At 48.9% G+C, this 25,271-nt stretch overlaps 1 protein-coding gene across 5 annotated transcripts; it reads left to right on the top strand.

Annotated features, from left to right (window-relative positions):
• The first annotated feature begins 308 nt into the window (after positions 1-308).
• On the top strand, positions 309-25,026 carry DDHD2 (DDHD domain containing 2). 5 transcript variants are annotated; one of them, XR_012636368.1, is made up of 20 exons: positions 1,547-1,665; positions 3,652-3,808; positions 4,589-4,792; positions 6,817-7,007; positions 8,219-8,308; positions 11,481-11,601; positions 13,119-13,208; positions 14,332-14,467; positions 15,243-15,451; positions 15,731-15,801; positions 16,272-16,394; positions 16,953-17,048; positions 18,371-18,523; positions 19,344-19,499; positions 19,807-19,909; positions 20,023-20,181; positions 20,766-20,937; positions 21,187-21,293; positions 22,630-22,891; positions 23,765-24,652. XR_012636368.1 is itself a non-coding variant. In XM_074940317.1 (19 exons), the coding sequence occupies exons 3-18, from the start codon at positions 4,597-4,599 to the stop codon at positions 21,266-21,268; spliced, it is 2,148 nt and encodes a 715-aa protein (XP_074796418.1). In that variant the 5' UTR covers positions 309-381; positions 3,652-3,808; positions 4,589-4,596; the 3' UTR covers positions 21,269-21,293; positions 22,630-25,024. The 5 variants fall into 5 exon arrangements, 4 of the variants coding, with proteins under 4 accessions (XP_074796418.1, XP_074796420.1, XP_074796419.1 ...); XM_074940317.1 differs by lacking the exon at positions 1,547-1,665 and adding an exon at positions 309-381 and having other exon boundaries at positions 22,630-25,024; XM_074940319.1 differs by having other exon boundaries at positions 1,545-1,665; positions 20,775-20,937; positions 22,630-25,026.
• Positions 25,027-25,271: the final 245 nt, after the last annotated feature.

The following is a 25,271-nucleotide window of genomic DNA, read 5'->3' as shown; positions in this document are numbered from 1 at the left end:
CGGTGTCGAGGGCACCGCGGAGGGGCAGGGCCAGAAGCCCCCCGGCCCTTTGCCCCCCGCCCCGCCTTGGGCCCGTCCAAACCCCTCTTCTCTTTGGAGGCCAGCCCCGCAGCCCCCCGCACGGGCCTCGTCTCCCCCGCCCTGCCTACCCCGGGCCTCGTCCCGCCCGCAGCCCCCGGCCCGGGCCTCGTCCCTCCCCTCGCCGACCCCGGGCCTTGTCCCCCGCGCCGCGCCGCGCCCGAGGAGGAGCCAGGCCGGCCCCGCCCAGGGGGCGGGCTCACGCCGCCTCCGCAGCGCCGGGGGTCGTGGGCCCGGGCCGGGCCAGCCGCGCACCGACAGGCGGAGCCGCCCGGCCGGAGGGCGAGACGCTGCGGCCGCGGGGTCAGTGCGGGGAGGGGCCCTGGGGGGAGCGGGGCCTCGGGGGAGGGGGGAGAGGGGAGAGGGGAGCTGGAGGGGGGCCTTGGGGGAGAGGGGCCTTGGGCGAGAGGGGGGTGATGGGCCCCGCGGGGGGGGAGGGGGGGCTGGAGGGCGGCCTTGGGCGAGAGGGGGGTGATGGGCCCCGGGGGGGGAGTGGGGGGCTGGAGGGGGGCCTTGGGCGAGAGGGGGGTGATGGGCCCCGTGGGGGGGGAGTGGGGGCTGGAGGGGGGCCTTGGGGGAGAGGGGGGTGATGGGCCCCGTGGGGGGGAATGTGGGCTGGAGGGGGGCCTTGGGCGAGAGGGGGGTGATGGGCCCCCGGGGGGGGAGTGGGGGCTGGAGGGGGGCCTTGGGGGAGAGGGGGTTGATGGGCCCCCGGGGGGGGAGTGGGGGCTGGAGGGGGGCCTTGGGGGAGAGGGGGGTGATGGGCCCCCGGGGGGGGGGAGCGGGGCCTTGGGGGAGAGGGGGGTGATGGGCCCCCGGGGGGGGGGAGCGGGGCCTTGGGGGAGAGGGGGGTGATGGGCCCCCGGGGGGGGGGAGCGGGGCCTTGGGGGAGAGGGGGGTGATGGGCCCCCGGGGGGGGGAGCGGGGCCTTGGGGGAGAGGGGGGTGATGGGCCCCCGGGGGGGGGGAGCGGGGCCTTGGGGGAGAGGGGGGTGATGGGCCCCCGGGGGGGGGGAGCGGGGCCTTGGGGGAGAGGGGGGTGATGGGCCCCCGGGGGGGGGGAGCGGGGCCTTGGGGGAGAGGGGGGTGATGGGCCCCCGGGGGGGGGGAGCGGGGCCTTGGGGGAGAGGGGGGTGATGGGCCCCCGGGGGGGGGGAGCGGGGCCTTGGGGGAGAGGGGGGTGATGGGCCCCCGGGGGGGGGGAGCGGGGCCTTGGGGGAGAGGGGGGTGATGGGCCCCCGGGGGGGGGAAGCGGGGCCTTGGGGGAGAGGGGGTTGATGGGCCCCCGGGGGGGGGGAGCGGGGCCTTGGGGGAGAGGGGGGTGATGGGGGCAGCAGTTCCCCGGGTGCCTGAGGAGTTTAAGAAGAACGTAAGAACGGCCCTGCTGGGCCAGACCCAAGGTCCATCTAGCCCAGTGTCCTGTCTTCCGACAGTGGCCAGTGCCAGGTGCCCCCGAGGGAATGAACAGAGCAGGGAATTATCATGTGATCCATCCCCTGTCGCCCATTCCCAGCTTCTGGCAGGCAATCGGAGGCTAGGGACACCATCCCTGCCCAGCTCTGGGTGCCAGCTCTCCGTTTTTGTACAGGTTTGCTTTGTATGAGTGTGGTGTTTCCCTCTACACCCTCCTCCCCCCATACGCACACCTGTGTGGGAAGGAAGCGGGGACCTTTCGCATGGACCCTCTTTTCTGCTGGGCACCATTGGAGTTGTCGAAATTTGGGAAACTAATTTGTATGGGACTTGTGGTCTGATGTTCAAGGTTGGGGTGAGTGAGGTGGTTGCCTTAGGCCCTGGGGAGTTTGGCTGGTGGGTCTTGCCCGCATGTGCAGGGTCTAACTGATCACCATATTTTGGGTCAGGGAGGAATTTTGCCCTGGGGTCAGATTGGCAGAGACTTGGGGCAGGGGGGAAAAGGGACTATGCCTTCCTCTGCATCATGGGGCAGGGGTCACTTCTGGTTTGAACTAGAGTAAATGGTGGATTCTCTGTAACTTGAAGTCTTTAAATCACAATTCAAGGACTTCAGTAATTCAGGCAGAGGTTATGGGCCTACTGCAGGAGTGGGTGGGTGAGGTTCTGTGGCCTGCAATGTGTAGGAGGTGATCATGAATGGTCCCTTTTGGCCTTAAGGTCTATGAGAACATCCTATATTTAAAGGGGTGCTGTGATGTTGCAACTCCTACTTTAAAATCACTTGTTCCTAGGGATGTCATGAATCGCTTCTTAGAATATATAAGGGAAATAATTTCTGCCAGTGTAATTCACCTGTCGCTGCTGATGCTCTGTGTTCACCTGTGGGTCTCTCTTAGCCTGGACACTGAAATCCATGATGTTGGTTTCCTTATCATGTAGTCAGTTTCACTGCAGCAGGGTTTGGGGTTCCCAAACTGCAGGGGAGTGTGCCTGTTCAAAAACAGCTGTTTCCACTGGAACCTTTTTTAGAAAGGTTTGTTTGGTTAAAATTTAAATGGGAGGTCAGATTTGAGAGGGGATTTTGAAAATCTGTTTGGCTTAATGCATCCAATGAAGTGAGTGAATTTTGATCCAAATTGAACCTCAAAGTGTCTTTTCAAATTAAAAGAATAAGAATAGAGATTTTTTCTGTGATAAGGAAAGAGAGTTTTGAAGCACAGGTCTGGGAATCGGGAGACCAGGATCCTAACCCCAACTCTGTCACTGACTTGCTGTGTAGTTTTGGACACCTCATTTAACCTCTCTCTCTCTGTTTTCACATCTTTAAAATGTGTCTAGCATTTAATTACCTGCTGGGGTGCTGCAAGAACAAGCTAACTGTTTGTAAATGCCTTTGAGATTCTCAAGTGGAAGAGGTTATAGAAAGTGAAAGGAAATACACTTTGGAAGTAAAGAAAATGAACAATCAGATAAGAACAGTTAATTCTGGGGTACAGTCAGACATTTGTTCTGTGCCCCATTCCTATCACTATCAATATCCTTATGTATCCTGTGCTCCAATGTTAAACATAAGTTTCCTGACTAATTTCTTTCCACTTCAATTACCACTTTTGTAGTCATGCTTTTTGTGAAGTCAAAATAGGTGTTTCAGTGTATTTGGAAGTGCAAGTAGAATAAAATTGGGAAGGATAGTTGGATTTTCAGGTATGTGAGATTTTGCTATAGCAGCAGGCAAGTTTTCCCCCTTTGGATTTCACATGCTGTCAAATCCCAAAATGTTTAGTGGAGAAAAACTCACTCTCTTTCTAAAATAGAAAACTCAGCATAAGTATCAGAAATCAGGGATGTGTGAAGCACAATTGAACCGTAGTGTCAAATCCTGAAGCATTAACTCCAGCTCATTGTAAAATATCTTTCTCTGGTAGGGTGACCAGACAGCAAGTGTGAAAAATCGGGACGGGGTGGAAAAGGTAATAGGAGCCTATATAAGAAAAAGACCCAAAAATCAGGACTGTCCCTATAAAGTCAGGACATCTGGTCACCCTATTCTCTGGGCATGACTCTTGAGTGCTGTTCTAGGTATGCTGCCTGGTTGTTTTTCATCAGACTCTTGATTGCATTTGCTATTTTCTAACAGGTTCTCTTACTGTTTCTGTAGGTATTTTATTGTAAAGCCACTGTGGAATCCTCATCTTTCAGACTTTCTGTGGTGGAGTCAGTTGAGCCAAAATTGTATCAGACTTATCTGTTCTGGGGCTTGTCATCTCTGTCTGACGGATACATTTTGGATTAAGACAATAATAAGCTTGTAACAAGTAAGTTATCTCTGCAGCTGGCAGTCTCTCATTTGTAGCAGTTTGCCATTCAGTCTGCCTTATTGTCACAGAAATATGCAGTTTTGGGAGGGCCACGCTTACCAGTATTTCTTCTTCCAGTGTTAGTAAATCATAGAATCATAGAATATCAGGGTTGGAAGGGACCTCAGGAGGTCATCTAGTCCAACCCCCTGCTCAAAGCAGGACCGATCCCCAATTAAATCATCCCAGCCAGGGCTTTGTCAAGCCTGACCTTAAAAGCTTCTAAGGAAGGAGATTCCACCACCTCCCTAGGTAACGCATTCCAGTGTTTCACCACCCTCCTAGTGAAAAAGTTTTTCCTAATATCCAATCTAAACCTCCCCCACTGCAACTTGAGACCATTACTCCTTGTCCTGTCATCCGCTACCACTGAGAATAGTCTAGATCCATCCTCTTTGGAGCCACCTTTCAGGTAGTTGAAAGCAGCTATCAAATCCCCCCCCCATTCTTCTCTTCTGCAGACTAAACAATCCCAGTTCCCTCAGCCTCTCCTCATAAGTCATGTGTTCCAGTCCCCGAATCATTTTTGTTGCCCTCCGCTGGACACTTTCCAATTTATCCACATCCTTCTTGTAGTGTGGGGCCCAAAACTGGACACAGTACTCCAGATGAGGCCTCACCAGTGTCGAATAGAGGGGAACGATCACGTCCCTCGATCTGCTGGCAATGACATAACTGAAGACATTTTAAAAATAAAAACTCTGTGTTTGTTCTGTCTCTGTTTGTTTGTTCATTTAGGTGGTGCAATGTCAGCTGTGGAACAGCAGCAGGCAGAACCTTCTCCATCATCCAATTCCTTTGAGGTAGTGGAGGCAGATACTGCAAATAAGTATGAGGCAGTTGTTCCTCACTGGTTTTACTGCAAGGTAGTAGATTCTAGAGAGAGGTGGTTCCCTTTCAGCCGACAAGACTCGGAGAAGTTAGAAGAGGCCCACAACTCAAGTAAGTTGAAAATACCTTTTTGTCAGAAGCTTCTTAAGGGTAAGGTACATTAGGTTGCGGGATAGGTTCAGAAGGAAGCTGGCAGAATCCTCACACCTCTAGATTAGAGTGGATGAAGTGGTAGCAAACACGGTCTTGAACTACCCTGCACTAGACTAGATGACCTCATGGGACTGTTCCAACTCCAACATCTCTAATTCTCTAGTTTAAATAACCCTTGATTTTAAATGTGGTAATATATCTAACCTTAAAATTTACTGTGGTGAGGTGAATTAACAAGAGTGAATCATGCGTTTTGCAAGACAGGGAACTCTGCAAGAGCACTGGGTAGGCTAAGAATTTGAGATGCTTTGTACTGATGTTGTCTTGGGGCTAGAAGCTACGACTAAGGGAAGTGTTCTAAACATCTTGTGCAGTTTTTTCTATGGGATTTGAAAGTGTCTTCCCTCTCTGGAATTTTAAATGTATCCACGTTTCTGCGGAAATACCTCTTCCCTAGAAGGGGGCCTATTCATGTTGCTTAAAAAAAAAAAATTGCATCCAAAAAGGCTTTAATGTTCAGGCCTCATTAATTTGACACATACACTGAGTACTCTAGATATTTTTTTTTTATTTGCATGAGACAGCATTCATGTACAGCAAGTAGGAATTGGTTAGGAAGCAACGCTGGCTAAATTCCACCACTGCGAGACTTTCCTGCGGATCTTACTGTTCCGTGGATTTATTAATATGAAAAGGGTAGCGGTGCAGATCAGAGTGTGGGTGGAGCTCCCAGGTCTGGCATGGCACAGACACTTATTTATATTATAATAGTGCCCACAGTGTGATAGTTGCTGTCCATACATATAAAGTGACACCCCTTGCCCTGAAGAGCAGACCGTCTAAGACTCTCTTTCTGCAGTCAGATCTGCATCGGTGCAGAGCCCCGGAAGAGAAGCAGCAAAGGGTGGGGGAGAGGAATATGGCTTTGTGAGTCTTTTGTCATCTAGCCCCATCTCTGTTCTGGTGGTTAGACTGAAGTGGGTGATCCTGATTCAAGATGTCATGTTTCGGCAGCTCATGCAGGTAACAGGTGTTGCCTAACTCAATGTCCCTGTAATCCAGCTAATAAGATCAGACCCTCTAGACAGTAGAGCCAGGGCATTTAGGTGACATTTTTGCGCTGAATAAGCGGCAAAATCTCTTGGAAGTTCTCAGTCTGTGCTGGAGGGGATTGCTTAGAGGCCTTTGCCTCCACTTGGAAATGCTAAGATTTCCTGGTGCCATGAGTTCAGACTCAGGCCTTGACCATTCCAGTGTAGGGAGCTTACAGTATGCAAGTACATGAATGAGACTGAAAATCGGATGTCTTGCCTGCTCTGCCTGGAAGTTAAAGATCCCACAGCATCTCTTTGAAGAGCAGAGGTGTGGCCTGGGGCCCCTGTCCAGTACTCTTTCTCTTTGCTGTTGTGGGGCATGCTGTGCGCTGATTGGCTGCCATTTCCTTTCCCAAAGGGAGCTGCATCTCAGTGGTACTGTCTGTATACAGTTTTACGAGCTTTGGGATCATCTGGTCTTAAAGGGTATGGGGAAATACAAATGAATATAAACATTTAAGATCTTGCTGCTCTCAGTCATAGTGGGTTAGATGTAAACCACTTAGCTTACTGATATCGTAAGCTCTTTGGGGCAGGGGACTCTCTCTTTTGTTGTGTGTCTGTATAGCGCCTCACAGAGTGGGGGCTACCACACTACAGACAATAATAAACTAACAATTGTCTGTAGCCTGGGGCCTTTCAGATCTCTCCACTCCATCCCAGTGTGGAAGCTTTGACTTTCAGGCATGATTATCCTAGGAGGCTTTTTTAAATGGCGACTGTGTTTATTTACACAGATCATTGGCTTTGCTCTTGGATTGTATGGATTTTCTAGGTAAGCTCCATGCAGAAGCGGCTGATACCCCCATGATCTGCATAGTCTAAAACCTCTTGGTAATGTCCCCTTGTGGTCTGATTACACTTCATCGCAGTCCTTGTGTTCCACAGGGAAAGACGATGAACAGCTGGTAGTTCCAACGGAAGGGGGCAGGTATGACGTGCATTTGAAGAAGAGGTTGTGCTGTGCCATGTATTGGGAGGAAGAGGTGTCTGAAGTGAGACGCTGCACCTGGTTTTATAAGGGAGACAAGGACAACAAGTACATTCCCTACTCGGAGAGCTTCAGTGAAGAGTTGGAGGTACAGAGGTCTCGCCTAATAACGCTCAGCCCGTCCAGTCTGCTCTTGAGCCCTACTAGCTTCTGCAACATCCCAAATTCCATGAGGGGTATTGGCACTGAGTTGTGTCCAAGGACATGAACTCGAGGGGAATGTTTGGGTGACACTTCATGTTTGATTAGCACCACTGGAAATACTGCAGCTCTCTTCTCTGCAGCCTCACCCATTGTCCCTCTCACCAACATGCTGCAGCTAATGCAATCTGCCCATACTCGTATCCCAGCTCTGCCTCCTTCCTGGCTCCTGCTATACAATTAAACTGCCTGTCCTCATTATCAGCCCACTGCCTGCAGTCCCAGCCCTGGCTCTCTGCTTCACTGCGTGTGACCTACATTCTGCCAGATCTCCTTGCCTTGCTACTCACTCCCTCTCTCCTCCTATCTTTTTGTTTGCTGCTTCCATGCCTGGGCCATCCTCTGTCTCCCTCTTCATAAAGCATACTTCCTCTCTGTCCTTAAGTCCCTCCTTAAAGCCCACTTCTTGTGGCTTGCTTCCCACAACCAATCTCTGCTTCAGTGCTACCCGCAGCTCTTCTGCCTGATATTAGTTTCATAGGCACTAGTTGGTTCTTTCAAGCTGCAGACACACTTACTTTTCCCTGTCCTTGTCTGCTGTAATGTCCATATTTCTCTAATCTAGACCCTGATCTCACAAATGCTCTCACTTGAGAGTAACTTCACTAGTGCAAATAGATAGTGCCCCTGAAGCCAATGGAACTACCTATGTGACTAAAATTACTCGTGTGTGTGAACTTGCAGGATCAGGTCCATAGGTGGGAGACTACAGACAGAGCTGCTATGTGACCTAAAAGGTGCCAGGCATATTTGTGATTTCCTATAAACATTTAGTATTAATGGCCAGCAACTCGTCCTATGGACAATGGTTTTCCATAAAACTTTAATCTGATATTACTTCAATCGAGTCTAAAGTGGAAGCTGTCGCCTCTGTTAAAACTGGTAGCCTAAGGGGTGCCCCCAACAAGCACTTTGTAAGACAACATTTAACCCAGGGATAAGACTGTCACTGATCCAGACTCGTGTCTGATTTACCTCCTTTTAATCAACAATATTTTTAAGAGCTACCCTACAATAAGGGGAGGGGGCAAACCCCCCAACTGGTGGAGTTCCTGTGGAAATGTTGGTTTGACTTGCAGAGGTTTCTCTTCTCCCCAGGAAACGTACATGATTGCCATAACGCTGGACGAGTGGAAAAAGAAACTTGAGTCCCCTACTAGAGAAATCATTATACTGCATAACCCAAAGGTAAAAACCTGATGGTTTACTGTCTGTAGCACAGACAGAGCCTGATAGACTTGTGTTTTCCCCTTTAGTTCTGCTTTCAGTGCTGGTCTACACTCGGTTTTTGTATTGCTTCAGTCATGTCTTTTGGAAACCAATATACTTAGTGGTACACTCTCGTAGTGACAAGTTTCAGAGTAGCTGCCGAGTTAGTCTGTGTCCGCAAAAAGAAAAGGAGGACTTGTGGCACTTTAGAGACTAACAAATTTATTTGAGCATAAGCTTTGATGAGCTACAGCTCACTTCATCGGATGCATGCAGTTGAAAATACAGTGGGGAGATTTTATATACACAGAGAACAGGAAACAATGGGTGTTACCATACACACTGTAAGGACAGTGATCAGGTAAGGTGAGCTATTACCAGCAGGAGAGCGGGGGGGAGGAGGGGGAACCTTTTGTAGTGATAATCAAGGCGGGCCATTTCCAGCAGTTGACAAGAACGTCTGAGGAACAGTGGCGGGGGGGGGGGGGGGGGAATAAACATGGGGAAATAGTTTTACTTTGTGTAATGACACATCCACTCCCAGTCTCTATTCAAGCCTAAGTTAATTGTATCCAGTTTGCAAATTAATTCCAATTCAGCAGTCTCTCGCTGGAGTCTATTTTTGAAGTTTTTTTTGTTGAAGAATTGCCACTTTTAGGTCTGTAATCGAGTGACCAAAGAGATTGAAGTGTTCTCCAATTGGTTTTTGAATGTTATCATTCTTGATGTCTGATTTGTGTCCGTTTATTCTTTTATGTAGAGACTGTCCAGTTTGGCCAATGTACATGGCAGAGGGGCATTGCTGGCACATGATGGCATATATCACATTGGTAGATGTGCAGGTGAACGAGCCTCTGATAGTGTGGCTGATGTGATTAGGCCCTGTGATGGTGTCCCCTGAATAGATATGTGGACACAGTTGGCAACGGGCTTTGTTGCAAGGATAGGTTCCTGGGTTAGTGGTTCTGTTGTGTGGTGTGTGGTTGCTGGCGAGTATTTGCTTCAGGTTGGGGGGGCTGTCTGTAGGCAAGGACTGGCCTGTCTCCCAAGATCTGTGAGAGTGATGGGTCGTCCTTCAGGATAGGTTGTAGATCCTTGATGATACATTGGAGAGGTTTTAGTTGGGGGCTGAAGGTGATGACTAGTGGCGTTCTGTTATTTTCTTTGTTGGGCCTGTCCTGTAGTAGGTAACTTCTGGCTCTGTCAATCTGTTTCTTCACTTCAGCAGGTGGGTATTGTAGTTGTAAGAATGCTTGATAGAGATCTTGTAGGTGTTTGTCTCTGTCTGAGGGGTTGGAGCAAATGGGGTTGTATCGTAGAGCTTGGCTGTAGACAATGGATCATGTGGTCTGGATGAAAGCTGGAGGTATGTAGGTAAGAATAGCGGTCAGTAGGTTTCCGGTATCGGGTGGTGTTTATGTGACCATCGCTTATTAGCACCGTAGCATCCAGGAAAGTGGATCTCTTGTGTGGACTGGTCCAGGCTGAGGTTGATGGTGGGATGGAAATTGTTGAAAACATGGTGGAATTCCTCAAGGGCTTCTTTTCCATGGGGCCAGATGAAGATGTCATCAATGTAGCGCAAGTAGAGTAGGGGCATTAGGGGACGAGAGCTGAGGAAGCGTTGTTCTAAGTCAGCCATAAAAATGTTGGCATACTGTGGGGCCATGCGGGTACCCGTAGCAGTGCCGCTGATTTGAAGGTACACTGTCCCCAAATGTGAAATAGTTATGGGTAAGGACAAAGTCACAAAGTTCAGCCACCAGGTTTGCCGTGACATTATCGGGGATACTGTTCCTGATGGCTTGTAGTCCATCTTTGTGTGGAATGTTGGTGTTGAGGGCTTCTACATCCACAGTGGCCAGGATGGCGTTTTCAGGAAGATCACCGATGGATTGTAGTTTGTAGATTGTACTCTCGTCGTGTGGATGCAGTTCTGCCTGTATAAAGGTCCTTATGGAGCTACATTTATGGGAATAAGGAATTGTGGTGTAAGGCACCTTTGTACTGATGTCACTGCATCCAGGCCAGAGGGTTGTGCCCCTTGAACTATATCAGACTCTAACGTAGGTACTTCTGTTCTGCCATTAGCATTGTTTCTGAGTGACTTGCCCAAGGTCATACAAGCCAGTCTGTGATGAAGCAGGGAATTTAAGGTGCGTTTCCCAGGCTAGCTCCCTAACCACTGACCCATCTTTCCTCAGGTATAAAATCATGCTGCTAACCAAATGGTTAGATTGGCTTAGTGGCTAAAGCCATCATTCCAGTCTGTTTTCTGACGGATGCAAAGTGGAATACTGGCACCCAGAGACAGCATGGTGTGGAATATGTACACCTGTCTTTCCTAGGTGTTATTTATTATAACAAGGAAAATGCAGTGCAGGATTATGCATAGAACTGTATATAAAGTAGCTCAAGTGCTGAGATACAAGTACATTTTAAAGAGTACAGTGAACTCCGTCTATCCAGTGTCAGTGTCCATCTGTGTCCTCTGGCTTCAAGATTAAACTCGATCGGTTTATGGAGGAGATGGTATGATGGGATAACATGATTTTGGTAATTAATTGATCTTTAAATGTTCATAGTAAATAGGCCCAATGGCCTGTGATGGGATGTTAGATGGGGTGGGATCTGAGTTACTACAGAGAATTCTTTCCTGGGTATCTGGCTGGTGAATCTTGCCCATGTGCTCAGGGTTCAGCTGATCACCATATTTGGGGTCGGGAAGGAATTTTCCTCCAGGGCAGATTGGAAGAGGCCCTGGAGGTTTTTCGCCTTCCTCTGTAGCATGGGGTACGGGTCACTTGCTGGAGGATTCTCTGCTCCTTGAAGTCTTTAAACCACAATTTGAGGACTTCAACAGCTCACACAGGTGAGAGGTTTATCGCAGGAGTGGGTGGGTGAGATTCTGTGGCCTGCGTTGTGCAGGAGGTCGGACTAGATGATCATAATGTTCCCTTCTGACCTTAGTATCTATGAATCTAATGTAGTGTCTAGCCAGGTTGGCTCTTTGCTCCTTGCAGTGGGATGGGTGTGCTCCATCAGTCCCTCACAGATGTATGAGGAGTTGCTTATCCCCCTTTATAGGAGATGCTTAACTGTGTTGCATGCACCACAGAGTTCTAACACACCTTCTCTTCCTGTTTTGAAGCTGATGGTGCACTACCATCCAGTGACGACCTCTGATGACTGGGGCTCAACCCCTACGGAACAAGGTCGACCAAGAACCGTTAAGAGAGGAGTGGAGAACATCTCAGTTGACATCCCCTGTGGTAAGTTAATGTTCTTTATTCACATCCACTGAAGTTGAGGAAAACCTATCTGCCTTGTTTGTTGTGATATGGCTTCAGAGAATTTAAAAAACTTTTTTTGCTTGAGACTTAAATATGCAGTTTATGGCTGGGTCATCTCCTCTCGTTGACAAATGTCCTTATGTGCTAATTCTAATATTACAGTAGTTTCTACAGCCTGCAACTGAGACCAGGGCCCCACTGTGCTGGGCGCTGCACAAACCTAGTGAGAGAGAGTCCCTGCCCCAAAGCGCTCATAGCCTGAACAAACAGGAAAGAGGGAAGAGGACGTGCTGAGCACCTGCCCTCTGACAATCAGGCATAGTCAGTTGAACCCTTCAAATCACCAGTCACTTCTGAAAATCGTGGCTGATGTAGTTTTGTTATTAAAAACATAACCAAACTCATGTCCTGGTATGTGCTTATGTATATATCACACAGAGATCCATGCTGTCTCTCCTGTACACTTTACAGAATGTAAATTATAACTGTGGGCCAAATTTGACGCTTTTCAATAGCAATTGAGCTTTGCCACCAAGCCAGCCACTTGCCAGGACTAGCTTTTGCTTCTGTCTGTCAAAACCCTTCATTATCCACCTACAGGCTCTTCTAAAAGATCTTATGTAAACTAAAAGAGGTGGGAGAGAAGAGAATGAAAATCAAACATAGCCTGATGCCTGCTTTAGTCAGAGAGGCCTCTGCGGAAAGGCCTGCTCCTCCAAGCTGCTGAGCCATAAATCTTTAATTAAAGACATACCTCATTGGTGGCTCAGTGGGGCAACGTGGCGTGATCGGAACATGTCTTCCTACCTTGATGATATTGAGAGAGTCTCTTAATCTAATTGGCAAGGGCTACAACAACACGTTATTGTACTTAGGTGTAAAGTCTCTACCTCTGCCCAGCCACGTGAATACGTCTCTAAGAAGCTGAGGGTGATTTTTTTATAACTCAGAAGTACATGATCCTCGACACCCAACCTGCCTCACTGAAATGGTCGTGGCAACTGGGAGGGGAGAATGTCTAGGCTTTGGGTTTGACTGCAGAAGCTTCACCTCACCTGCATAGCAGCTCAGTGACGTTTCACAGGGCAGCCTGGTGTGGAGGAACCAGTGCAGCATTGGGAGTTCTACTCCCGGTCACAGGCCCAAATCGCTTCACCTTCCTCTCTTTCACTCAGCTGTAAAATGGGGATAAGGCCATTTCCCAGCCGCCGTGTGCGTGTATGTTGGTGGGGGGGTGTGTGTGGAAATTATCCGATTTGTAGGTAGTACTTTAAGTGTGAAGTGCTATACTGAGTGCTACGATTGCTCTTGACACACAAACCAGGGACCGAACTTTATTATAATCTCGCACCTGGGACTGTCTTTGCATTATCCCTTATCTGACCCATCTAGGGTTTCACACATCTGCCTCAGAGGTTGAGATCTCCAAGGAATATTGCGTCAGTTAGGTAAACGGTTAGCTGCTGTGTAAATGGTTCTCTCTTTCCTCCTCTTAGGGGAGCCTCTGCAAATAGATCACTTGGTTTTTGTAGTTCATGGAATTGGGCCAGCATGTGATATCCGGTTCCGGTCCATCGTCCAGTGTGGTAGGTGTGCACAGGAGATGATGCCGTTTCACATGCATCACCCCTCAGAGAGCACAAATAAACACAGGTCTGATGGGAAAACACACGAGGTGCTGTCATCACACATTTAAAGAACTTGACAGTAATCTTGGCAAACTGTAAGACAGAACTTGCTGACTGCAATGAAGATGCATTGTTTGAAATATAAGAGCAGTGAAAGCTGGTTATCTGGATAGAGTTGGACAGATTCTGACAATCATTTTTATCGGAATGATCACTGTGTCCTAATCCTTCAAATAGTGAGCTTCCCAAATCAGATACCGATTCTTCAAGTAACTGAATAGATCTGTGACACTAGTCCTCTACTCAGTCTATTGCTAGGTGGTAATCTTGTCCAGTAAAGTCTAACACAAGTTAATGTCCCGTCCAAGAGTCTTTAGAAACGTGACAATTTCAGAGAGTGCTTATATTGTCATTGTAACTGCCTGAGTCTTGGAGAGGAGATCTGTTGATAAGCTGTGTGTACCAAAGTTAGATGAGGTAAATTTCTATAATAAAACCAAAGCTGTTGCAAACTTCAACAATTTGTGGGGTCAGATGTCTTTAATTCTGGTAAAGTGTCTCTCTTGTTTTCATGCAGGCAAGCCTTTTGATACTGCAGTCTATCTTACAGTTTGCACCTAATGGGGCTACGTTTAAAAAGGTTACTATCAACTTGAAATAAGTCAGTGAACTAAAATCAGTGAGAAGTAGTTTAAAATCCACTCCCTGCCTCTAAGTCTCCCTACTGGTGTGTGAGACTTTTACAGTAGGTTTCACAGCTCTTTAAAAAGTTTTTCTCTCCTCGGTTGCTGTGTGAAAGCTCCAGTAACCAGGGGAAACGGACTTGATACAGAGCAAATGGTGAAATCCAGTTTATGCTTCAGCTGAGAAGTGGAGTGTTTTTGTCTGATCCCTCAATTATTGATCTGCGGTGTTACTTGTACCAACAGTCGGTTAAAAAACTTCAGACTGAGGTGGGCTGTTTTGTCTTAAGCTGACTGTGTCCCTTCAACTCAGCTTGTTCAGCATAGTAAACACACTAGGCTTCTCCTAGCAAACTGTTTTTTCTAGGCCTTGATACAGAGCTCAATTCTCTTTCCAGTAAACGACTTCCGTAACGTTTCCTTGAGCATGCTGCAAGCACACTTCAAGAAAGCCCAGGAGCAGCAACAAATTGGCCGGGTAGAGTTCTTGCCTGTGAACTGGCACAGCCCTTTGCATTCCACGGGGGTGGACGTGTAAGTAAATTCTAGCACCTTAGAGGTAAATCTACTGCAGTGACTGAGTGAGTGAAATCCAGGAGCGTCTTGCTCTTTTGTAAAGTGCCTCGCCTTTGCTGCGGTGGGTGAAAGATGACAGAGGAGCATTCGGCGCAGTCTCTGCTGCTGCTGCTTTACCTCAGGAAACACACAGGTGAACATGAAGAAGGGAACCGGGAACAGTTTGTAGCACCTACTATGAGGATCCCAGCCCTGCTGCCCAGTTTTCTCATGAAGCCAGACTGATGATGTCCAGTTGAAATTGCACCCTAAGTAGTCTACTGGCATGTAACACCAGAAGTTCAGACTGGTGTTTCCACTTAATGTAAGAACACAGCGCAGGGGATTTGGGAGTCCGTGAGAGTTGATACCTAATTCCTTCCTGAAGGAGATTTTTAAGGCTCCCGAGAGCCTTTATTGAGCTACCCCTTTGAAACACCGCAGTGTGCAGGGGAACAGCATGTCAGCTGCATAAGTGGGGAGCGATTTTAAATGCTCCTGGAGCAGCAGGGAAGGTTGGCTCTTTGCATCCACACCTTGGAGAACCCTGTTCCCTTTCTGAGGAAAGGTGGGTTTGTAGCTCCTTTCTGTTACGATGTTCTGTTAACATGAATTAGGAATTCAGGTGAAATCCTCAAAGGCATAACTCCATGGACTTCAAGAGATCCAGGATTTCACCTACTAGGAAATAGCTACAGGAGCCGTGGGTGAAATCCCTGTCCCTCGTAACAATCCCTTTCTGTTCCACGTTCAGCGATTTGGAGCGAATTACCTTGCCGAGCATCAACCGCCTGCGTCACTTCATAAACGACACCATACTGGACGTTTTCTTCTACAACAGCCCCACCTACTGCCAGACCATCGTGGACACTGTTGCTTCGGAAATGAACCGCCTGTATCGGCTCTTCCTGCAGAGGAACCCTGACTTTAAAGGCGGTGTTTCCATTGCAGGCCATAGCTTAGGTAAAGGGTTTAGTCCTGGGTATCCAGGGTTGTGTGTAATAATTCAGAATCTGTAGCGTGTCTGTATGCACATGGCACAGTACCCTGGACTGCAGTTTAGTGCTGAAGTACCATTTCCATACCACGGGACACTTGAGAGTGGGAGAGGAGGAGGGAAGCCCCCCGCCCCTTTTTTTTTTTTTTTTTTACCAAACAGAGGGATATGGGCACGTAAGTATGTTTATTCCAGCATAAGATCTGATGGTCTGCTCAGAGACTGTGTATGTGGCTATTTTTTAGGGTCGCTGATATTATTTGATCTCCTAACAAATCAGAAGGATTCCTCTGAGGATGAAGACGGCAATAAAGAGGTAAATTCCCCACAGCTTGTGCATGTTAAGCATCTCATTGATTCAGGATGAAATCTGTAGGCTACAGCCACACTCCAGCTTTTCCATAACTGCTGCGTTCTCCTGCTTCTGTAGCAGATCAACTTGATGATCACTTTAGATAAGCTATTACCAGCAGGAGAGTGGGGTGGGAGGAGGTATTGTTTCATGGTGTCTGTGTATATAATGTCTTCTGCAGTTTCCACAGTATGCATCCGATGAAGTGAGCTGTAGCTCACGAAAGCTCATGCTCAAATAAATTGGTTAGTCTCTAAGGTGCCACAAGTCCTCCTTTTCTTGTAGCAGAATAGCTTTGAATTCTCAGTGCCATCCTGCCAGGTGTAGATCTAAACAAAAGAGAACAATCCCACTCCTACTACCAATAGTAGCCAGAAGGTAAAGGAAGAAGGAGACCAGCTCTGTAAACATGACCCACGTCACTGTCCTTGCAGGGGTCCCAGATGGGTGCCTATGAACAGGGAGATGTTGGGGGAGTGAAAGAAACCCTGAAGAAGCTTGAGCTGTCTGAGTACTGCAGTGTCTTTGAGAAGGAGAGACTGGACACGCAAGCACTGGTAAAACAGCTCTCCCAGCAGAGTGGCTATTGTTCTTGTATGTTTCACTGCTTGCCTGCAGATCTATTAGAGTTCATGTTTTTGTTCTCTGTGCCCATCACCCTGGTATTGGGGCATGTTCACACAGGTATTTCTTGCCTATGTCATGCCCTCTGGTTAGAGTAAAGCCCACCTGGCCTAATGTACCCTGGTTTTTGATGGTAAGGCTAAGTGACTAGTACCTTTGCAGGCTTTTGATTCTGCCCGTGCTAGCAGCAGCCCTGGTTTCCTATGTGTGGCGGATAGGCTGGCGGCGTGCTGGACTGGAGTCTGAAAATGAGAAGCGTGTGAGTGGGAGGCATTTCTGCACTTGAGGCTGAGTTCAGAGATTGCTGCCTCTCTCTCCAGAGCAGAGTGATTCCCATGCTATCCGTGCTCCCTCCCTTCCAGAGGGGCACACTGAAATCAGAGCAGTTAGCTCCTAGGATCCCTGGCCTCTGTAATGCTGAGAATGGACTATCCCTTTGAGTGCACGGTTTCCTGTACTGTAGTAGTAATGGGTTGTAACTTACTGTCCAGGCTCTGTGTACAGAGAAGGATCTTAAAGACATGGGAATTCCCTTGGGACCAAGAATGAAGATCCTTCATTATGTCAGAACCAAAGAGGAGAAACAGGTATGGTTTTTCTAGGGGCAAATGGTCCAGTCCCAAGTGGATGCTTGTTTGGTGTTAGTGGGAAGCAGTTGTCTGACCGTGGTTGCCAGAGCAGCTTCTTACGTATGTTGCACTGGCCCAAGGCGCGGCAGACGCATTGCTGCTCTGGCCATTTTGGGGTCATACCTAAGAGAAGGCTAGCGTTTTCTAAACAGCACTGCGGTGTCGGTTGTATTGTGGCCGCTGGGGTGCCTCTGCATGGCAAGCAGAAACCTGCGGCAGCGAGTCTCAGAGCCCAGGCCTAAAATCTGAGTCTTGTGGGGCTTGCACAACAGTGCAGAAAATAGCTGCGTAGACACTCAGGCTCCTCCCTCGGCTTCAGAGCCGGCGCTCCAGCCCAGGCCCAAAGGTCTACACAGCTGGTTTTGGCCATTGTGAGAGCCCAAATCTCCAGATCTGGGCTCTGAGAATTGCTGCTGTGGGAACTCTGGGAAAGGGGAGCTGCTGGACGGCTGTTACTTGGGGTTTGGCTTATGTCGAGGGGTTTAGGCATGGAGTGGTCTGCGGTAGCTCCTGCTGGGGCAGAGGCAAGAGCAGAGCTCTTCCACATCTGGAGCCATGCTGGTCTCTCTCTGGCGGCTGTTCAAGGCTTTGCAGCTGGGTGGAGTGGACATGTCCAGAACACTAGAGCCTAGAACCTCCCACCCTCTTGTGCTGTATGAACGGAGCCATTCCCAATAAACTGTCAGTGACCTCAGCATGTCCCCACTGGGAACTGGGGAGCCAGTCCATGCACTACCTCAGGTGATGTCCCTTTGGCTCACCCATGCACATGTGCCCACGTGAGCTAACTGCTGCTTGACTTATGAGGAGAGGCTGAGGGAACTGGGATTGTTTAGTCTGCGGAAGAGCAGAATGAGGGGGGATTTGATAGCTGCTTTCAACTACCTGAAAGGGGGTTCCAAAGAGGATGGATCTAGACTGTTCTCAGTGGTAGCTGATGACAGAACAAGAAGTAATGGTCTCAAGTTGCAGTGGGGGAGATTTAGGTTGGATATTAGGAAAAACTTTTCACTATGAGGGTGGTGAAACGCTGGAATGCGTTACCTAGGGAGGTGGTGGAATCTCCTTCCCTAGAAGTTTTTAAGGTCAGGCTTGACAAAGCCCTGGCTGGGATGATTTAGTCGGGGATCGGCCCTGCTTTGAGCAGGGGGTTGGACTAGATGACCTCCTGAGGTCCCTTCCAACCCTGATATTCTATGATTCTGGGTAATGCCCGCAGCGGCTGTGTGGAAGCTCACAGGGAACAACCCTTGCGCATTCTCCCATTTTTGTTGGTGCAGCATGCTCAGCAGCAGGCCCATGTCCCTGCTGGGAATGACGACGAGAGTGAAGATGCTCCCAAGCCTGAGTCAGGGTCATCCCCGCAGCTGGGCTCCAGGAGGAGCATGAACGATGGGGGGAAGCGTCAATATTTGGATGTCGGGCTAGGACAGGTAACAACTCCGTTTGTTGATGTGGCCTGGTAAAGCCAGTGAATGTGTAATATGCAGAACTCAGACTTAATGTTAACAGAGCTCTGGGGGCGATGGCTGCTAATTGAGGGTCACTTCACCATGCTTCTGACAGTCTCTAATTCTGAGGGTAGAGCTACTGTCGTGGTCACCAGGCCCCAGCCCACTCTCCCCTTCTCTTCCCCAGCCTTACAGGTAATGCATTGGCCTCAGCTGCTTGTAGACCATCTCAGTTGGAGACTCTTGTAAGTAGCTCAAAGCTGAAGCCAGGCTGAGATGCACCCCATGTAGGGTGCCATTACCAGGTGCCTCTGATGTCCTGTTTAAGTGGCTTATAGGCCTCGCGCTGGCCCTCCGCCTGGAGCAGGCTCCTCCTGAGGTGCAGATCTCTCCTGGCCCTAGTTTAGAATCTTGCCACATTCACACCTCTCTGTATGCATTTGCCTAAAGATGCAGCCGAGACTCCCCAGCTCGTTCCAGTCTCGTGTGACCTCTTTAACCCTTTTGCTCAGGCAGGATGGAATAACACGTTGGCCAGGATATGTGCCTTCGATGCAGTGACCAGGCCTCAGAAGAGCCTGGCTCTGTTGTGTGACCTTGGGCAAGTCCCTGCCCCTCTTGGTGCCCTGACTCTTCAGGGTGTGGCCAGCACAGTGAGGCTCCAATCTCTGGTGGAAGCCTTAGGTGCTACTTTGATACAAGCAATATCCTCTGGGGGAAGTTCCCGCATGGCCATGTATGGTATTGTCTGACGGTGCCAGGATGGAGTCTAAACACTTCTGTTGTGTCTTAACTCTGTTAGGTCTCAGCAAATTACCCTCAGCTAATCTACAAACCCGAAATCTTCTTTGCTTTTGGGTCTCCCATTGGGATGTTTCTCACTGTCCGAGGTGTGAAAAGGATTGATCCAAACTACAGCCTTCCTACCTGCAAAGGCTTCTTCAATATCTTCCATCCTGTATGTATGATCAATCTCTAGTGCTTGCATGCGAGATCTGATATAGCTAACAGGCTCTTAAACCTTCGCCCTCTGAGCAGCAATCCCCTGACCTCTCTGCTATCCTGTACTGTGGAATAGCAACTAACAATGACTTAGCTGTCAGGGGCTAGGGAACGAGCACTCCTGCAGTCTGCATTGGAACTATCTGCTTTAATTGTGTAGCTTCCATTTCGGCCTCATGTTGGGGGCACCTGGTTTCCCACCCGGGGCAGGGATTAGGTGGGTGTGGAGCCAAAGTCAGTGCCGCTGTTCTCCTTCTGTGCAGTTTGACCCCGTGGCGTACAGGATTGAGCCCATGATCGTTCCAGACCTGGAGTTTGAGCCCATGCTGCTCCCCCACCACAAGGGCAGGAAGAGAATGCATTTAGGTAAAGCGCAGAGCAGGCCTTCCTCACAGCTCGGTGCAGGTCTGTAATGCTGTTGCTTTATGCAATGCATGTTTCTGCTCAAACGCCTCACCTCAGGCACCTGTGTGTTTCAGAACTGAAAGAGGGCCTGACCCGCATGGGTATGGATCTCAAGAACAACCTCCTGGGGTCACTGAGGATAGCCTGGCAGTCTTTCACCAGATCCCCACTGCTGGCCGTGGAGGCAGCAGCCACTGAAAATGAAGCTGAAACTAGTTTGGAGAAACAGACAGGTGAAAAAATGAGAAGGGAGGAATTGGTTTCAGAACCAAGCCACAGCTCAGTGCTGCTAGTTCTCCTGGTGCGTGAAGAAAACGAGGATGCGAATGAATTGTCCCAGAGCAACCTGGACACCTACTCCCGGGGTCTCCTTATTGCTGTGATCTTCCCATTCTCACTGCCTAACAACCCCACACTGTGCCTCATGATAGACGACCTCTGCCCAAGGAGCTTGCACTCCCTTCTACTGCCTGAGTGGGAGAGGCCTGGTGCTTGGGGCGCAGAATCCCAGCGTGTGAATCTTAATGCCAAACACCTTCTCCCTGTAGTGTCATTCTGCAACCTGCTGCTTTGGTTATACACAGCAGGGAGGGAGGCCAAGTGCAGTCCCCGCTAACTCAAGCCTGTGCCACTGTGGGGTTTGCTTCTCACAGCAACTGCCTTAAACCCAAGCCCCTTTCCCCCCTTCTTAAGGCAGAACGCAGGCCTGGGCCCGTGGGAGTTCCCTTCCTGCTGCTAGTGCGGGACAGGCTTGGCGTGCTCTTGCCGCTAAGGGTGCGGAGCAGTGCTGGTGCTGAGCCACGTTGTTTGGGTTAAGTCCATTCAGATATGAAGCCCGAAGAGCCTGCTGCTACCCTGAAGGAAGACGCCGCCCCTGTTAATGTGGGAATGCTAAATGGAGGGCACCGGATTGACTACGTGCTGCAAGAGAAGCCTATAGAGAGTTTTAATGAATATTTATTTGCACTGCAAGGCCATCTCTGCTACTGGTGAGGATCTCCTTAGCCTACTCTTTTCAAACTCTCCATCTGGTCCCTGGCACCTTCACACTCTTGTAATGTGCACCTGGAAAGCTGGCATGGTGAAAGCAAGTAGATTCCAGTCACTTAAAAGGCAAACAGGTTATGTATGATTCTTGCCGATAGTAGCCATGTCTCAGCAATGAAGCCATGTGTTCTCTGTAAGAATGTTAAATACCATGTGGGTGTCTCTCTAGTTCTAACTGTCCTCTCTTCCAGGGAGTCAGAAGATACCGTTCTCTTGATTCTGAAAGAGATCTACCAAACGCAGGGCGTTACGTTAGATCAGCCTCTACAATGAGGTGAGATGACCAGCTGCACTTGATGTAAGTTACCTTGTCTTTCTGAGACCCCTCATGGTGAAACTGACAGCCGTTGACATGCTTACTGTGAAATAACTTCTTGCTTTATTTGGGAATGTTAAGGATGTAGCTGTCTCATCTAGGACCATTCTATTCTACAGCACGGTGCCTTAGACAAGGCCAGTGCTACCGTCTGTCACGTTAGGAATGTTCCCAAGGGCTGTAACTAAAACCGAAGGCACTTTTAAAACCTAATTCCGAGGCATTCATGCTCTTCGCTGTACTTGGGCAGTGAGGAAGCGGAGTAACTTGGCCTGTAATGGAGCTGTTCAGCGGAGACCCCCAGGGACTCTCCCACATGTTCAATCCCACTGGGTCTGGTCAGTGTCAATTTCATAAGTTAAAGCCAGATGGTCTGACCACCTCCAAACCCCTGCTCAGAGCATTTCATTCAGTGATTCCTGCAGCAAGACCCAGAGCTGGTGGTTGAGCTAGAGGATGTCTCAATAAAAAGATCCACACTTGGGTGAAAGAGTCCAAGTGAGGCTCTATCACCTTGGGGAAGCTGTTCCAGTCCATGCACCCTCACTGTTTAAAAACTAAACACAAGGGCCTCTGTTTTGAATGTGTCTAGCTTTTACTCCCAGCCAATGGATCTTGTGCTTTAGTCTGCTAGCTTAAAGAGCCCTCTGGTATCCCCCGTCTCCTCCCTGGGAAGGTACTTGTGACTTGATCACAGTCTGCCTCTTAACCTTTTATTTGATTAAACTCTATTGACTGCTCTCATTGCAAGATGGTTTCAGTCATTGAATCATTCCTATAGCTCTTGTCTGAACACTCCCCATTTTTCAGCATCCTTTTTTAAAGCATGGACACCGTGTCTAGAAAGAATATCCAGTGATGGACTCATCAGTGCCATGCAGAGAAAATCATCTCCCTAGGAATACACCCCCTGGTGTTAAGAGAAGGAATCTGGACTCTCTCTGCCCAATCGCTCACTCTTTCCTCAGCCTCTAGAACTTCATTATTTACTCAGGAAGGTGATTAAGTGAACTTAGTACTGGATGAACATTACTGGAGACAGAAATCCTGTGTTGCTATGAAACAAGCAGTCCCCTGCTTATAGGCCTGTGTTAGAACCCTGACTAAAGTGCCAAAGTCTGGCACAGCTAATGGCATTTGGGGTGGTGGCAACTTTGGGATGTGATTCGTGTGCATTAGGAAGTGGCCTGAGATGTGCTACTGGCTTATGTGGGAGTGGTCTCAGCGACATGGGAAATCCCCTCATCCGTTCAGGCTTTAATGCTGCATAAACCCTGCTCCCTTGTAAGCTGTGTGCCCTTTCCTGTTGCTTCCCTAGATGCACACCAAGTGACTACTCACCTGGAAAGCCCGGATTTTCCTCTGCCTTCCTATCCTCTGCTGCTACTGTATTCTGCATGCTGCTTCCCACGAACCTGCTGCTGCCTGGAGCACTGGGAAATTTCTCATTTTGGGGGGAAAAAATCAAGGCAAAACACTCTTCTCCTAAAATACCCACTCTGGACTTGCCCCTGTGCCCACTGTGACACCCACGGGATCGTTCACTCCAACACCATTCATCTGCCTAATCTGACTGCCTCGTAAGTTGCAATACAAGCTGTTCCAAGTATAAATACAGAAGAGAGGTGGCTGGGATCTGGTGCTGGAGATTTCAGGGCCTCATATTGACTCCTGGTTAGTGAGTAAATGTGTTGCTTGTGAAAAATGCCTTTTAATGCCCTGGGCACATGCCATGCTACAGCCGTAGAACCACAGTAGCTTGGCCGAGTGAGCAAAGCGGGGAATGAGGTCTGCTGGCTCGGGGCCTTCTGAGATGCCGTGAGCTCTAGAGGGCACAGCAGTCCAACCCTTTGTGGAAGTGCAGACAGCTGTTAAGCGTTTGGTTTTCTTACACACCTTCTCGCATGACTGTCTGTCTCTATTCTGCACGCCCAGGGTGGGTAGCATGTTAAGTAACCACCTCCAGTCTGCTCCTCTGCCTGTTAGTAATAGTGTGACAGCCTCCTCTGCCCAGGTATGGTAAGCTACAGCTTTGCTTTAAGTGGCCAGCTCCCCTAGGACACCCAAGCTGAATCATGCCTGTAGAATTATGTTGCAGTGGGTGGCCAAATAGGACTCCTTCATAAGGCTTGCATGTTTCTTTTGGGTGTCCACCTGCAGCAGGTGGGAACTGGTCTCCTAAGCTCCTTGCTTTATACCAGCTGAAGTCTTGACAGGTGTTTGCACCAGATCATGAAGATGTCTGGTTGCTGCTTATTTACTATTAACAGAACTAGCCCAAGGCTTAGGAATAAACCCAAGTATGGCTTCACGGCAGAGTTCAGGCTGCCTAGCCACTGCAAGATGTTTCTAACAGACCCAGAGCCCTAGGCTACTTGAGGCTGGCATATCAATGAAGGGATGAAGCCTGAACCACCCTGGATTCTGGCTCTAATTCCATTCTCCTTTCACAGGCCAAACCCCTCTGCAATAGGAGTGGGATCTGTCCAAGGAAGAGGAGCTTAAGCCCTCTAACTGTAGTAGGGGGCTGAGGACAGACCAACTGCATGTCCAGTTCCTTAGCAAAGCATTCAATCTGGATTCAGTCAAGACCTCATTAGGCGAAAGCATAGCTGCACTTGAGCGTGGACGAATAGCTGTGGTGGAAGAGGCTTTCAGGGCGATTCCTGGGCCAGATGCTCTCCTTCACCACACCCATTCCACAGCGCTGAGTTCAAAGTGGCTACCAACCTGCCGGTGAAACCATAGCAACCTTTTGTACACAGCCATGGCTTACGCTGTAGTAACCAGGAGCTGCGGAATGATTGCTGGTAGAAGTACCGTAAAGGTAACGTATGGGGCAGAGATGATAAATCCCTTGTAACCAAAGATGTACAGGGTAAACAATGGACTAAACTAACCCCTTAGCCTGTGGATTCCCTTGAGCAAAACGCTGGAGGGTGTGATAGTGTCTCTGGGCTGGGGTCTGGAAGTGGCTACTACCATGTGTCCCCCCACCCCGACTTTGCTCTGTACAGTGCAATGAGCTTGTTTGTTTTCTTCTGTGTATTATTTGCACTATTTAAATGCATTTTGTATTCCCCAACCCTGCCCCCTCCAAAAGAACTAAGAGAAGCTGTACTCACACCTGACTGTGGGCAGTGATGTTTTGCACAGCTAAGCTCCTGGAGGTATGTAAGGAACTGTTTATAACAGGACACACAGTCATGACCAGCTCTTCAAGTTATGCACTTTGTGTAAAAAATTTAAATGCATTTAAAATTGTTATTTAATGTCTTTTTCCAGTCAATACAAAAGTAAATCTCTGGTTGCAGTGGTTGTATTTGTGCGTGAGGGAGATGAGAACCTATTACTTTGGGATTTAACTTCATGGCAAAGTAAAGCTGTTGTCATAATTCCCAAGAGGAGCCCTTGGCCTTTTACAAAAGGCCACTGCAGTGGACAGGCATTACAGGAGAAAACAGAATTTAGAAGTAACACCAACTACAAGCACCTCCTTGTTTGTGGGCAGGGAAAGCTGCTTATAAAAGGAGTGCATTTGCTGTAAGGAGAAGAATTTTTTTCAGCAAACCCCATGATTCAGCTTCTTGTTCTCATCTTGCTTCTGTCCTTGGGAGCCGAGAACATGAAACAAAGGAGAGAGCCAATTCTGAAAGCGGCGTAGCTCACCTTGTTACTATCCTTCAGTTATGTAGGAAACAGCCTCCAGCCAGCAAAACAGGTGCTTTTGAAGGTTATATCTTAAAGAAATTACTGCTACTTTCTTTTAGGGTTAGATTTCAGACAGCTGTAGAGCCAAAGGTCATTTGCTACTGACTGTCATCTCATGATTAGTGTACACTGAAGCAGTGGAAGGAGGAAGCAATGGACAGACAAAACGAGCCAGCTACATAAAGACAGAGGATGTTCTCTAGTGCCAAGAAAGAACAGAATAGAACTCGTTTCACTGAATTAAAACCA

Source organism: Natator depressus, chromosome 26 (genome assembly GCF_965152275.1).
Source record: "Natator depressus isolate rNatDep1 chromosome 26, rNatDep2.hap1, whole genome shotgun sequence".
NCBI classification, from domain to species: Eukaryota; Metazoa; Chordata; order Testudines; family Cheloniidae; genus Natator; species Natator depressus.
The sequence above is the reverse complement of the archived record's forward strand: the minus strand, read 5'-3'. Positions and strand labels throughout refer to the sequence as shown.